At 41.1% G+C, this 14,620-nt stretch overlaps 1 protein-coding gene across 4 annotated transcripts in view; it reads left to right on the top strand.

The window, feature by feature from the left end:
- slx4ip (SLX4 interacting protein) overlaps positions 1-14,504 on the top strand; it is a 33,253-nt gene extending 18,749 nt beyond the window's left edge. For all 4 annotated transcript variants that reach the window (XM_076891834.1, XM_076891835.1, XM_076891833.1 and 1 more), the window contains 4 exons: positions 2,745-2,813; positions 4,319-4,407; positions 12,345-12,451; positions 12,554-14,504. In XM_076891834.1, the coding sequence (XP_076747949.1) occupies positions 2,745-2,813; positions 4,319-4,407; positions 12,345-12,451; positions 12,554-13,319 (1,031 nt within the window). In that variant the 3' untranslated portion in view covers positions 13,320-14,504. The remainder of the gene's footprint in view (positions 1-2,744; positions 2,814-4,318; positions 4,408-12,344; positions 12,452-12,553) is intronic.
- The last annotated feature ends 116 nt before the right edge of the window (positions 14,505-14,620 follow it).

The following is a 14,620-nucleotide window of genomic DNA, read 5'->3' as shown; positions in this document are numbered from 1 at the left end:
TCAAACTATTTATGCCCATTTAACATTTATACATGCATATTTTCATCATCTCTTTCTCATTATGTCTCCTCACCTCAAGCCTCATCTCCTGAAGTCAGGGCTCCAACACACAAAAAAGTGTGTTAGCATGGTAACAGTACCATGCTAATTTGTGTGGCTAATACATTTTAGGCATCATTAACTGTAAAGGCTTTGCTACCAAATTATCTGCTTGTCATTATGGATAAGTGGATGTAATCCCGTATAGCTCGATGTTGGCAATTGAACATTATAATCACTGTTTTCTTGCAGACCTACTGTGATGGGGGCACATAGCCAGTAAAACAAATCATTATTATACATGCTGAGTGTGCCGCATTTCCAGAACTGCAAGCTCTCGGCTGATAAAACAATTAGTACAATTCTTTTTTTTATAAATAAACATGGTCTTATGGGTCTTTTAGGAAGGAGCTTTTTGCTGCAAAGAAGCAGAGTTTAATGCCAGCCTGCGCAACCTAGATAGAGCTGTACAGATTCTATTCACTGACAAAAAGACAACTGGGTTGGTCCCAAGACATTAGTCATCCACTGATGGCTTGTGTAAAAAATCATTTGGCCTGAGGAGCAAGAGTTTTGTACAGAAATAAAGGCTATGGTAAGCTGAGCTTCTTTCATCACCCCAAAGAAACATTTTAGTTTCACACAATTAATATTATGTAACTTTTGAAAACAAATAATGTGATGTAATGTGTAAGAAAATATTTAACCAATATGCAGTTTGAGTGAAGAAATAGCTCTTTACAGATCTCACAAATGTCACTACTAAAAGTCACCCTGCAGTTGTGCCCGTTAGATATTTGGGTTTTGTTCTCTTGCAGAGAGATTCTGTTGAATGTTCACAAATCATAGTTACGATGCTAAACATTTTCCAAAACAAAATTTGGTAAGGCTCAATTTATACTAATACATGTGATGGTAAAAAGCATTCCTGAAGGTGAAATTGAAAAGATTGTAGCCTATGGGTAACAATTTCCCCTGATTGTCATTAAAATACTGATTGTAATTGCTTAGTATCACAGTAACTCATAGTAACACACGTCCAGTTTCAAAGGCTCTGTGATGAAGTTCACGATTGATGGATTTTAGTCTATATTTATAATGTCAGACTGATTTGATTTGTGATGAATATTATTCTTGATGTGCTGACTCTAGTTGCTAATTATACCGCAGGCACCAACAGAAAGAAACCAGACATGATGCTATCAATCACTGGGTAGTAAACTTAAGAATATACAATAATATCTTGAAGTGTTGACACTGTTTTTGTAGTTTTGCCTCTGTTCACCACCAGATTGGATTCTAATTTAAACAATTAAGATGTGATTGAAGTGGAGACTTTCAGATTTAATTCAGGGGATTTAACAAAGGTATTGCATTAACTGTCTTTTAGTCTGGACCTGTTGTTCTTGAGTGTAATGGGTGGTTTGCACCTTGTTGTAACTGCTCTGTAGTTTCACTCATAAAGCCATTGCTTGATCGTGGACTTTAACAGTGATACACCTTCTTTTTTAAATTTTGTAAAGGGTTTGTCATGAAATAATGCACCAACAGGCTTCACAGACATGGGCATGAAACTAGTTGTAGTTTATTATTTGAAGTAGACTTGTCCAAGTTGTTCCAAGTTTTCTTGATGGGTGACCATTAGTGTCACTACTGGCAGTTTTAAAAAGACTTCCAAAACAGCAGCTTTTCAGAAATCTAGACAGCCTCATTTTTAGCCTGATGACAGTGCACATTTGAGATTATCCAGGGACTTCTGAAAGAGCCTTAAGTGCAAGAGGTCATGATTTTCTCAAACTTAGGAAGACATGTAATCCTTTAATTGAAGCGGGAAAAAAAAACAAACAACCCAAACCCAGACAGTTTGCAGAAAATGTTTTTTTTATATGTCCACACATGAGAGAGAATGTCAAATAAGAAATAATAGGAAGGTGGTGTTAAAGTTTCACATTCACTTTCTTATGAGGACAAAAAGGGTACGAAGAAGATATCAAAGGATGAACTGGCTTGGTCAGCTTCCCAGCACTGTGTGTCTGTTTGCAAAGAACAACTGCATAGCGTGTTAGCCAGGCCCTTGCTTTTAGTCAACAAATTCCTGCCAGATTAGGCAACAAGCTGCTGTTTCTGCACAGCACATCTTACATACCATGAAATCATTCCATGACAAATAGAGCAGAGACCCCAGAAATGGTTTCTGTGCTTGTGCCAAACTGGAAGGTCTTTTAAATTAAAGGAGAATGAATTGTTTCACACTCGATAAATAATTTGGCTTGTTTTAGCATGCTGTGCCTTAGACCAAGCATAAACTTAAAGTTAGTAGAAAATTCCAAGCATATGGAGCCATGTGCAGCACTGTTATCTGCATTAATGGAGTGTGCTATATTGCTGCAAAATACCCTAATGCTGTGGGGGTTTTTTTGTGTGTTTTTTTTTAAACTTTACTGTGATTCTTCTACTGCATGTGACAGCAGTAAGGCCAGTTGTGGAACTCATCATACGAGGGGCTTTATACTCACGTAGTGTGTCCATTATTTAACCACTTAGTCTCACTATAACATTTGCAGCTGTTTCGTGTAATGATGGGAAATAGAATTTAGTTTGTAATCGGTGTATCAAAGCATGCACCGTCTCACCAAAATGTGCCCACTGTTAAATAGGTAATACAACCTTTTATGTTAACTGTCTCTCTGTTTTGGTTTATACAGGTGAAAAATTCCACCTGGTGGCCAATTTTCTGAAGCGACACTCCAGTCTCAGATGTATTGTCAAGCAGGGTAAGTGACCTACATGTTTTCAATAAATCCATCCCCAGTTAGAACTCAGAAATAGACCTCTCAAGGGTTTATACTCAGCCAAATTTCCCACAGAATGAGTGAGGCATCTGTGGTCTGCATGTTGATGTTTCTCCCCCTCACTTGTTTTTATGTCCTGTCCCTACCTGATCGGGGTGTTGTTGAGAACAAGCGGCCATTAAGTGGTTCCCTTGAGAGGCTACTGAGAGAGGCAGAGAGAGAAGGATTCCTTAGCTGTCTGTGGAGGGCAGTGAGAATCTATCTCCATGGCTCATCTAATGCCTGTGACCCTTGGCCACCTTTTCATGGGACCAACATGGTTCTCTTCCTGTCAGTAAAGTTAATATCTGCTCCTTGGGGGAGGACCAGGCCTTGGCTGTTGAGGCAACGGTGACCTGTTGCTGGCTGAGATGACGGCTTCTCTCAGCAGGTCCATTACACATCAAATTAGACTCGGTCTCCTGAGGTCAAAGGTTGTGTAATTTGGTCCACTGAGTTGGCAGTACATATGTGGTTAGATCATTAAAAAAAATCAATTAGCTATAAAATGGATGGTGAAAAGTTTTTATCGTGGTTGACGAGACGGCTACAAAAAAACGTTCTTAAAAGGAGTTCAAGGCTGAACCACAATAGGTCTTCTTAAAGCTATGTTACGGTAATTAGTTGGTCAGAATGCAGTGAAATATTCTGATTTAGCTGACTTAAATTTCACTCCACAATGCCAACATTTTAAAGAATAAAGAAGGAAAAGCTGACATTTGGTGGAACAAAGACTGTAAAGTTTGTCCAGGGGTTGGCATTAAAGGAATAGTTACGAGGTCATTGAGACTAAATTCCTCTTATTTAATATGATTTGCAAATTCCCTGTCAATCTACTTGTTAGATTTCAAGAAGGCTTTTGGGTTTGCTTTAAATTTGAACTGGGATCGGGGTCCTTCGAAGAAAAGTTAGATTTCCAAACTCCAAGAAGTTCTCTGTCTAAAAGTGTCCTGAGAAATTTTCATTGAAGGTTCCAATTTCGCTTGAAACATTTCATGAGCTCTGAACTTTTTGTTGAGCAATCAAGCAGAACCCAAACCCAACTGAAAACAGCAGATATTATAAATTTAATTATTATTAGTGTCACATGTCATCCGGGCAGAGACCTTTGGAATATAGCTGGACCTGAGTTTCTTGACATTGTTTGGAAAAGCGGCTTAAATGATCTTTCCTTCTGAAGTCAGTGAGACAGTATTATTACTCCCAAGAGCCATTGTTAATGTTAAATTTCCTAATATTTCATGCTGTTTATGCAGCTCATAAAATTCAGCAATTATATATAAACTGCTATTTTCTCCCCGGTCTGAGGGATAGTAAATACTTGGTACTGGTAGATGTAAAAATTAAACATTGACCACAATTCCCTCTGTCTGAGTTTGACTGATAATTAGAGGTGAGCCCACGTTATTAACCAGCAGGGTCTGTGTTGTTTCTCTGCCTGCTCTCAGATTTGCGTGTGTTTCCCGAACGATATGTTGTGTGTGTGAGCCGTCCAGAAGATGCCTCAGCACACCATAGAAACCCGAGCCTGCCCGCGGTGAGTGCTGTTTATACTCCTCTATTTCCTCTTCCAGTCGCCTGGCAAAAAGTCGTCCATGTGTCTGTGTGTTATTATAGGGATGTGCTGCCAAATTGCACTCTCGCTTATATATGCTTATCCTCTTTATAAGGGGTGGACTCTGAACCTACATGGGCTTTAAGGAGACCTAGTGAGAGGAAAACCAATGATCGTGGGAGGCTGGGTGAAGCGGTGCCAAGTCACGCTTTTTTGAAAAGCTCCTGCTCCCACATTTTTAATTACTTACCTGCAGAACTTTAGTTCTCTCTGTCAGTTTCAAGCATGAGGTTTTGGGGTTTGCATGCTCAAGAGAACCACAACAAAACCCTCTGTCCTGCGGTTGCATGTTACCATTGTTTGGGTCTTTAAGAGAGAATTCGGTTAACTTTACTGTCTGCAGTTGAATGCCGCGTGCCTTGATTAATTGGACTCAAATAAAGTTGGGTTCAGTGAGTATTTCCCTGTAGCCTGTGCTGTGTAGACAAAGTTCAACTCTTGTCAGTGCCATAAGACCTACTGCTGTAGTTCTTTTTTTGTCCGCCTGTATTATAATCAGTTGTCCTTTGGTCAGTGTTCATTTGATCTCAAACTCCCCAGAGTATTCTGGGAAAAGCCTGTGGAGCCTCTCACCTTGGCACTCACATCAAGGACAGACATCTCTCCCATCACATCCCATGATCAGTGGCCTGATGTTTTTCTACAGGGTTTTTGCTATTGTTTCCCTTTGAAATGTCTCTGCACTCTCCACAGTTTGGCTTCCAATGAAAGCAGCGATTGTAATATTTTTAGTGGAGCAACATAGTCGTCAGTGAAAAGTTCAGATTGTGTAACCAATTTTCCAGTTCAAGGAGGCACTGTTGTCGATTGCGTTCCTCTCCTCAGGATGTGGTTCTCTGGGCTCATACAGTATAAGCTGAGGGAATTGGAGGGTGGGAGTCTTGTGGTGAAGCTCTCACTAGCTCAACCTCGAGCCCGCTTTGTAAGGGAAAGATACCAGACAGAGAGGCTGAAGTTTTTCACATGACAAAAACAATAATTTGTTTACATCCCTCACTCTGTTCTTATTTGTCAAAAAGGGAGTTTTTGCAGTTTTAATGCTGCCAAGGAAGTCAGAAATCGGAAAGGAAAAAAAAGGTTTAGACTGTGAGTCACAACTGATGTAAGGTATAATGTTGCTGTCTATAAATAATGGGGTGTTTGGAGTTCTGTGTCAGAATTGATATCATGTTTAAAAAGGGGTCTTTTATCCCCCAATTCTTGACAGCACAAGACGGGCAGTCTCAAAAAAAATGCCACATTTGTCCGTGTTTAGGGAGGTTTCAGGTTTGTTGTTAGGATTCAGTTTGTGTGACTAGTTGTGCAAAAATCTTCAGCCGCAGTGGAAATGTAGACTCATCAATAAGCAGTTTTCACAAGGTCAGGGGGTTATGTTATGAGGGAGCTAAGGTGACATCACTGAAAGGCAGCTTCTCACTCCCGCATTGAGTGTACTCTATTTTAATTTTATACAGTTTGTTCACTCTATATTAGTCATATTTTCAACTGACATTTTGGTCAGGAAGCAGAAGCATTTTCCTTCTAAACAGCCACACACGATGAGAGAAAAGGCATGCTATATAAAAAGGTGAGATTCTATTTCTATCAAACAACCTTCCCAGGAAGGGATTAGCAGTGTAATATGCAAACTATGGGAAAGAGCAAACTTAAGGGGGAAAAAAAAGGCCAACTCCAGCTGTTTTGGTTTCAGATGGTCATTTGCTGCAGAAACAACCATGATTGTCCAGTTTGAAATGCTTGATTCAAATGTTACTGGGGCAGAGAGTGTTCAAGCATCCGGCAAATGTTTTGGTTCAGACATACTGAGTGCCATGTCTGGGATAAATGCTGAAATCCTATCAGCCTAATTGACTCTGTTTGTTAGGCACCTAGAATCCACTGTTGCTATGCAGAGGTTGGGCAATTGATGCTGCTTTGTTTTCATGTGATAATGGAAAAAAGGCATACGCAGAGGATTTGAAGATTTACGTCCCTTCCCTTCATAAAAGCTTGCTCCTATTGTGAGTCAGCACCAACACCGAAGAGGGCAGCATGGGAAGGAAGATCTAGTGTTTATAATTGCGGCCGTTGTTTTTTAGTCAGGCACAGAGTGGGCAGCTGAGGTGAGTGGCGTGCTGGGCTGCAGAAGTTTGGATCAAAGGCAGAACAGATGTGTTTCCAGTCTCCCCCCCTCCCCTCCTCTTTTGAGCTCTGGACAAGCTTGTGTGTTTACTCGTGACCTCAGCACGCCTCTGTTCTTCAGAGCTCACAACAGCTAACAGCAGTCCGTTCCCAAGCGTCCAGTGTCTACTGACCTCCTCTACACCTAGGCCGAATGCACGACTATGATCTCTTACAGGTCCTCATTCCAGCCCATCTTAAACTGCTTTAAATGATTTACATGAAGTGTGTTTGGTTAACCACTTGTCTCAGTCCTTTGATATGGGTGGATCCAGAAACTCTTGTTTGGGGATAAGAACTGTCCCCTATTTTAGACATGTGCCCATGCATGTTTGTTGACTTTGTTGCAGAGAAGATGTGGTGAGCCTACACAAACAGGGCATGCTTGCCCTGTGGGAGCAGGGTGGGTGCACGATGAGGAGTGGAATTTGTGCACTGCATTCACGAACATCTCTGCAGGAGGTTTTTCATCCTCTGACAGTTAAATACTCTTGTTGTTTCTTGGTGCCAGTTTGAGGACTTTGTATACTTAGATGTGTCATCAAAACAAAAAAAGTTCCAGTGGAAAGAATAATTCATTTTTTATAATATGAGTGCTGTGAGGGATTCAAGCATTTCAAGCTACCACAGATTTCAAGTTGAGACACTATTATGTTGTGACAGATGAGTGGAAAATTGCTTTATGGGATTGCATCTCACTGGTTTTGTATATGTTAGGTGAGGTACAAAGATATTAAAGTAATCCCAGAACAAACAATCCGACTTCCACTGTGGCACATGAAAGTTGATGGCTCATCGGAGCCTCCCATGCTGACTTGTTAGATTTTTTTATTTGAAGTTTTTATGTTTTAACTTCCATGCTTAAAAGCTTTTGGAAAAAGATTAACTGAAAAATGCTCTTTTTCTACAAAGCAAAATTGTTAAAGTAGTATTTAGATGAATGTGCATGTGTATTTGTGCAGACTATATACAAAAAAGCTGTAGTGTGTATAAATATGGCATTGTATATCAATAAGCATTGTCTTTAAACACCAAGAGAAGGTTTGTCATCCTTTGCAGCAACATTTTAAACAGCTCAGAGACCTTTTGGCCATATCGCTGCATTACTTTTGAGTGCAGCTGCATTAAAAGATAACCAACATAATCTGTGTTCTACCTTATCTTGGACGGCTTAGAGGTTGTTGCCTGTATTTTATGGAGGCTGTTGCTGGTTATCCTTTTGAAGTTTTTTTCCAGGAGTCATTCAGAGTTGGGGCAAGTGCTGAGAATCTGTCCTGGTAGCCTTTTAAACCAAATGAATCATTCTCTCTGCTATCCTTGCCCTTTTGCCAGGCTTATCGCTGTAATCTGACATCCAGATGTGCTGTTTTGTTGCAGCTCCTGTGGCGAAGCTGTGTTGTTTTGGAAGCTCTGGGGCCAGGGAGGGCACTGTTGGTCTGCTCTACATGTTGTATCACGAGGAGCATTTTTCAGCTTTGTGTGGGGGCGAGCAGACTGGCTGGCGGTGGGGGGGTTAAATCCTTTTTTTTTCTCTCAGAGAGAGGTGGTAGCAACGGCGGGTAGACGTTCTTATTTACCACCATCCCTCCCTCCTTTTTCATGGGACTCTCTCCAGCTATTTAGAGTTTGCATCATTCCTTACAAGATTAGGCCACCTCGGTTCCCACACAATTCTTACCGTTTTATCCACGTAGCTTGTGATAATTATAAGGTTATTTAATCCGTCTGATTTCTTCTGTAGTTGCTATATACTCCAACCTCTAGACCCCTGCTGAAAATAATTTATGCACAATCTCTCTCGCTCTCTCTGTTTATCTATCTTTTCTCTACTTGCTATCTATATCCAGCCTCTTCCTCTCTTCATGCTTCTTCCTTTCTCTGACTCTCCTCTTTCACTCTCTTGCTCTTTTGAAGTCGTGCCGACAGGAACAGAAAGGCACTAAACTTTCCCAGAGAGCCTCCCTTTAGCTCCTTGTTGATTTTTCTTTCAAGTTCATTTTCAAACGGCATTTATTCATATTAAACAGGCTAGAATACATATCAAGGCATTACAATGCAAACGATAGCACCCACATTTTTCTCAGAATTGTTGTTGTTGGGGTGGGTGTGTGAGTGTGGAGGCGAAATGAGAGTTTGTATGTGTGTCACTGTCCCAAATCCATGTTGAAGGTTAGCTGTAGCTCTGGGTATGAGAGAAAAAGTCTAAAGACCAGAGCTCTGCCCACACTGTAGCATGACTCCATCTCGACACAAAGAGGAGCCTGTGTGGAACTTCCTGTGTGAGGATTCTTGCGTTTGTGGGCATGCTGGAGAGACTGTTGAGGTCAGGCAGTGTGACTCTGAGGGGGTGCCTTTGCTTTTGTTGTGCTCCACTCTCTTTTTTTCTCTTATACACTCTGTAGTATCTTGTCTCTTGTATTTCGCCAGCTCCGCCTCCTTCCCTGCTGCCCGGCCTCCCCTCCCTCTGTCTGGCCTCTTTATTCCCGTCTACCACACCACAGACCAGAGTTGCTAGGTCTCAACACCCAGCGCAAAGCCACAATGCCCCAGCTTGCCCTCGCAGCTCGGGTCGATCACTCCATTTCCCCCTTGCGTGTCGGGTCACATGTTGTCACTAGTATCGTGACGTGCGGGGGAGGACATTTATGATATTTCTCTCAGTTTTCACAACATCTGCAGGATGCCAGAGCTTACCGCACTGGCTTTCCCCATCTTAGAGTGCACATTGATCATTTTACCAACCAGTTTATATAATAGTAATGATCTGAAAAATGGCTGATGTTGAATAAACATAGCGGCCACGACCTTGAATTTTCCCAGATTTAATTTCTGTCCAGTTGTTGTTTCCCCTTTGCAAAAACCAATAAAGTTTAGCGGCGTGAAGCTGTGGATAGCGGTCTCAGCCACGTTGATCCAAACAGCGATAGCTTCAAAAGTATTGGATGGTTTGCTATGAGCTTGGGCATAGCATAGCGCAGTGGCCAGAGAATAGATCCTGATTATTAATAAATCCTATTTTTGGTGATGCCTTAAATCTTGTGCCGCCACTAGATCAAATTTTTCACTTGTCAGTGAAATAGCTCAACTTTTATTACACAGAAATACACTAGAGGATAAAGCTTAACCACTGTGACGATCCCCTAACTTTTTGCTGTCAGGTTGATATGAATGTTTTTGAGTGAAATATCTCAACAGATAATTTAGCAGGCATGAAACTTGTCCCATCTTCTCCTTTAAACTATAAACTCGCTACCAGCACCCAGGAAAGTACTACTCAATACCATGGGGTTAAAAACATAAAAACAAAAAAACAAGATCACGTTCTTTTCCTGTCAAATTTACACTGTCCATTAACATTACAGACAGGCAGAACTTATGTTTGCTGCCTAGCTCCAACATTAACATGATCATTTTATTATTAGCCATAACCTCTACCTTACAGAAATGGCTATTGCTAATTGTTAAAAAGCTAATGTTAGCATGTGTTCCAGCCAGGTTAATATTCATTACTGTTTAAAAAAAATAAATCTTGCTGGAACAGGAGCTTTACTTACCTCACAAAAATATTCCTAAAGACCAGGGTGTCTGTCTTACATTTCCTTTGCCAGGGTTGTGGTGCTACTGTTTACATCTTCAGCTGCTAATGAGGGGAGGGCCTTTCTGCCCACCAATCTGCAGCCATCCTGTGCAAAGCTATCTGCCAACTGTAGGAAGTGAAGACGGCACTGCTGGTGTCAATAGTGAAATATTTAGTGATCTGTCAAGAGACCTAAAAACAAAACAGTCAAAGAAACATAGGTTAAAATGACAAGCTTTATTTCATGACTTTTGACCTTTAAAATTGGGTCATCAGATGGATTCCTATTTAATTCTGTAGCCTAAAAATGCACACGCCAACCTTAAAATGATTGCAAATACATCAAATGTGCATATCACTGCAAAACCTACAATGTATGCAAACACATAATAAAATCATTCTTACAAACCCACAAGGTAAAATTGAGGCCCATTATAAATTTCCAGACAGAGACCTCACCCAACCACATATGCATTAGGATTTAATTCGGTTCAACTGAATTTTATTTATATACCATCAAATCACAACAGCAGTTACTTCAAGTCACTTGTAAGGTAAAGACCCTACAATAATAGAGAGAAAACCCTAGAAAAGAACAACAACTCACCCCATCTCTCTTTGCCTTCATTGGCAGCAGCCCTAAACAGCTGCAAACAACCTCGTTCACCTTGAGGTAAGTGCAGATACACCATATAATGTTCTGTGCCTTGCTTACACACACGTCAAATGCCCATTGTTTGCTTCTGTCAAGTCCCACAGTCTGACCGCCTGTGATATCAGTCATTCCTGTTGGACGAGTGACAATGAGTTCAGAGTTCATTCCAGTCACATATAATGCAGTTGCAAATGGACGTCTAATCCAAAAGTAATTTTTAGTATCAGTTAGTATCTAAGTATCAATTTCGTTGACAACCCAACTTGGTTGGTATGCCGCTTAGGTAACTACTGTACTGAAAAAAAAAAGTAGCTTTTTCAGTTTTATACAAAGATTACTTATAAGTATCAGTTCTGGCAACATCCCCATTCTAGACCATGAGCTGATATAAATGCCTTTGTACAGCTTCAGACTTTTAGAAGTTCTAGTATACAAAATATAATATAATATACTGCTTCTCCAGATAAAAACTAGCAGACATGCTCATTTTCTAAACCATTGCTAGTCTACTATTCCACTAACTTTTTTGATTTGATTAATTTATGATGAATTGACAGTGCTTCAGCCTTTGAAGTTCTGCTCAATTTGCCACCAGCGTCTCTTGTTCTCATAAATCCAGAGTCTGTTCTGGGGCAGCCAAGGAAAAGACCCCATGATTAACCGTCATTAGTGGCCTGTTGAGGGCACACGTTGGTGAGATCCAATTTTCAGCTTGTTCCTCGTTCTGCCTCAGAGGTTTCCCTTAGTATGTGGATATTTTGAACTTTCACCCCAGAGTTTTAGCAAATAAGACTTGGTTTCAGAGACACTTAGGGGTGTAGCAGAATTACAGATGAAAGTTTTAGACACATAAGGACAGAAGAAGCGCTCGGCACTCATCCTGCTTTGTTCAGTTACTAAAAGTAAAGAAGGTTTTTTTCCCCTTCAGTCTGTTTACATTTGCAGCTGTCCCATAACATGCTTTTTACACCTTTTTAAAAAAAATATTTTCTTTCCCACGCAATGCTGCCCTTGCGTCACATTTTTTCTCTATTACTGAATCTTCGTTATTCGCTGTTTTAACTTGTCAATATGGTCACCGTTTCGTAACTCTGCCTAAGGCTGAGAGCATTATTTTAAACCTCAGGTAGTGTAGGCTGAACAATTGTCACGCCATAATGAGCCAGTGATTCGTTTCAAACTTTGAGGTGGAGGATTTGGGGAGTTTACGGTGGGTGCGGGGGGCAGCTGCTACTCTCTCTGAAGGCCCTTTCATCTTTCATGTTGGGCAGCATCATAGTTTAAATAATAAGGTGACTACATTGATTGAACTTCAGACAATCTGACATGAACTCTTTTAGTTTTTAGTCTAATGGATTTAATGAAGGTGTTCAATGAAGGATGATGACAGCACTGTGAGGCGAAATGTTTCCAGGGTATGCCAGTAATAATATTTGTGTTTACACTGATTCTGTTTGTCCTCTTTAGACTGAGCTGTGCGAACAAAGCAGATCGGAATATTTTTCCAGTGTGGGAGAAACCCAAGAGCCTTTAAACAGCCCCACAAAAACAAAGAAGACTGTGCTTCAAAAGATGTAAGTATGATCTAATGCAGAACTTTCCAACCCCACCAGTCAGAGAGGACACTCAAGTATCTGTTTATATCCTTTATACCCATTTTTTTTTTTCTTTCTCAGAGCCAAACAAGCCAGTGTCCAGCAAGACCTTTGTGGTTCCACTATGGCAGAGCAGCAGATTGACCAGAGAGTCTGTGCTGAAAACCAGAAATCGGAACTTCAAGTTGTCAAGTCAGAATCAGGCTCAGTGAGTCTGTCCAGATCTGAACAGAAGGCCCTGTCAGAGGCAAACCACAAGGTGCCTTGCTCCAGTGCATTAACTGTAGCAGGAGCTCTAATTGGGACTACTCAAAAGCAGGAGCGGCATGCTGAGAACGATCTTCCAGACTGTATCAACCTAAATGGGACCTCAGCAGGTTTCTGCCAAAATGAAATCAGTCAGGAGACCAGCACGAGCAAGAGGTGCAAGCTGAGTGATGCTGGGGAAGACCCTCACCCACACGGGGTCAAGAGGACGTGCCTTGGAAGACCTCCAGCCCTAATGCAAACTTACTCTGCACAAACATCCAAGCACGACCTCCTTCCTCTGCCACCCCTCCCTCCACTTGAAGCCAAGGCAGAGTCCCAGGCTTCCCCTGTCTCAGAGTGCAAGAAAACCACACTGGAAGTAGAGCTGCTTACTCCAGGGAAACAAGCCCAAAGGCTCTCCCTCACAAGCAATAACACGGCACAGACAAACCAAAACAGGCTGGCCGCAAGTCTGAGGAGCCTATCTGTCAAGCCTGCATCCTCAGGCTCCTCTATTGGTTCCAGATCCACACTCGGAGAGGAGTGGAGTGAAAATGTGCCCAGAACCTCTAGATTACGACGACTGAAGAGGTCCTGAGGGGGAGAGAGAGACAGGCTACAGTAAAGATGCCTGACGCCACAGAAATAGAGATGAGACTCTGTCAGACTACATGCTTCCCCCATACTGTCCATGTGGTCTGCTCAGATGACTTGCATTTGTGCTTGTGTCACTTTTTACTGCGATATCTGTTCTTTTCACATATGCTGCACACGCACAGATCAAATGCTGAACACATTATGGCAACTGATACATGTGCATTTGAGTTATGCTTTGTCAAATACTTGAAACGGATCTCTGCCTCCACCCATAAGTAGTGGTGGTCAAGAGCGGCTCGCAAATGAAAGTCAAAAACCTTTAATTGGAGTTAAGATTTGGTTTTGTGTTAAAGATTGGGGATTTCAGACAGGCAGGAGCCATGCAGTACGTCATGGCTTTCAGACTCAAATACTGGCTCCTACGTGTCTCAAAACTGTCCAGTTTACCCGCCGAAGCTCGAGCATGATTGATTGCTGTTTCCAGGTTTATTTCATCACCCCATTCTCAAAAAAAGTGTTTTTGTAGCTAGATATTTTTCATATACCAGTTAGTTGCTAAGCACCTGAAAACAAATCTATAAGTGGAAACATACTGTGCTGTTTGTTTTTTTTAACCTAAACCAACTAAATGCAGGAAGGTGATCAGTTTTCAAATCAGAGGTTGAACAACAGCTGCTGTCACCAGCCGTAAAGCTCCATTTACAACCCAGTATTTCTATTTCACAACAAAATGTTGACTGAAAATTTTATTCCTGTTTTATTTTACTGGAAAGACATTTCGATATAAATAAATTTTTCCCTCAGTCAAAACAAAACAAAAAAAAGCCCCATTTGAATCATTGTGTAAAATTCACAGAGAATTTTGGGAAAGCAGCCGGCACAGATCTCATTGCATTGTTTTCCTCTCACAGAGTCCAAACCAAATGCTGCTTGTGGCAGTTCGACAGTGGGGTCTGTCCAAAAAATGGAAAAAAAGTATTAGTGGTTACAACCTGAGTGTCACCACTAGGAGCCAGTTCAGCTATCAGCTATTAGTCCCAACATGTTGAGGATCTTTCTCAAGGGGTGTTGTAATCTCTCGTCTTTGTTTTAATTCTGGCAAGAAGAGTTTGCCCAAAAAAATAAAGAACATAATAAATCACTTTTACTCCACAGCTTAGGCTTCTCCAGCCCAACTTTGTTTTTTGTTTTTTAAAAGAAAAAAACTTGCTACAGTATCTTAACCAGACCATAAAGGGCTACAATATCTGAGCGTTATGAGTACTGCGTCTCCAGGACTCGACTAGGAAACCATTAGCTGTA

This window comes from Maylandia zebra, linkage group LG13 (genome assembly GCF_041146795.1).
Source record: "Maylandia zebra isolate NMK-2024a linkage group LG13, Mzebra_GT3a, whole genome shotgun sequence".
Lineage (NCBI taxonomy): Eukaryota > Metazoa > Chordata > Actinopteri > Cichliformes > Cichlidae > Maylandia > Maylandia zebra.
The sequence above is the reverse complement of the archived record's forward strand: the minus strand, read 5'-3'. Positions and strand labels throughout refer to the sequence as shown.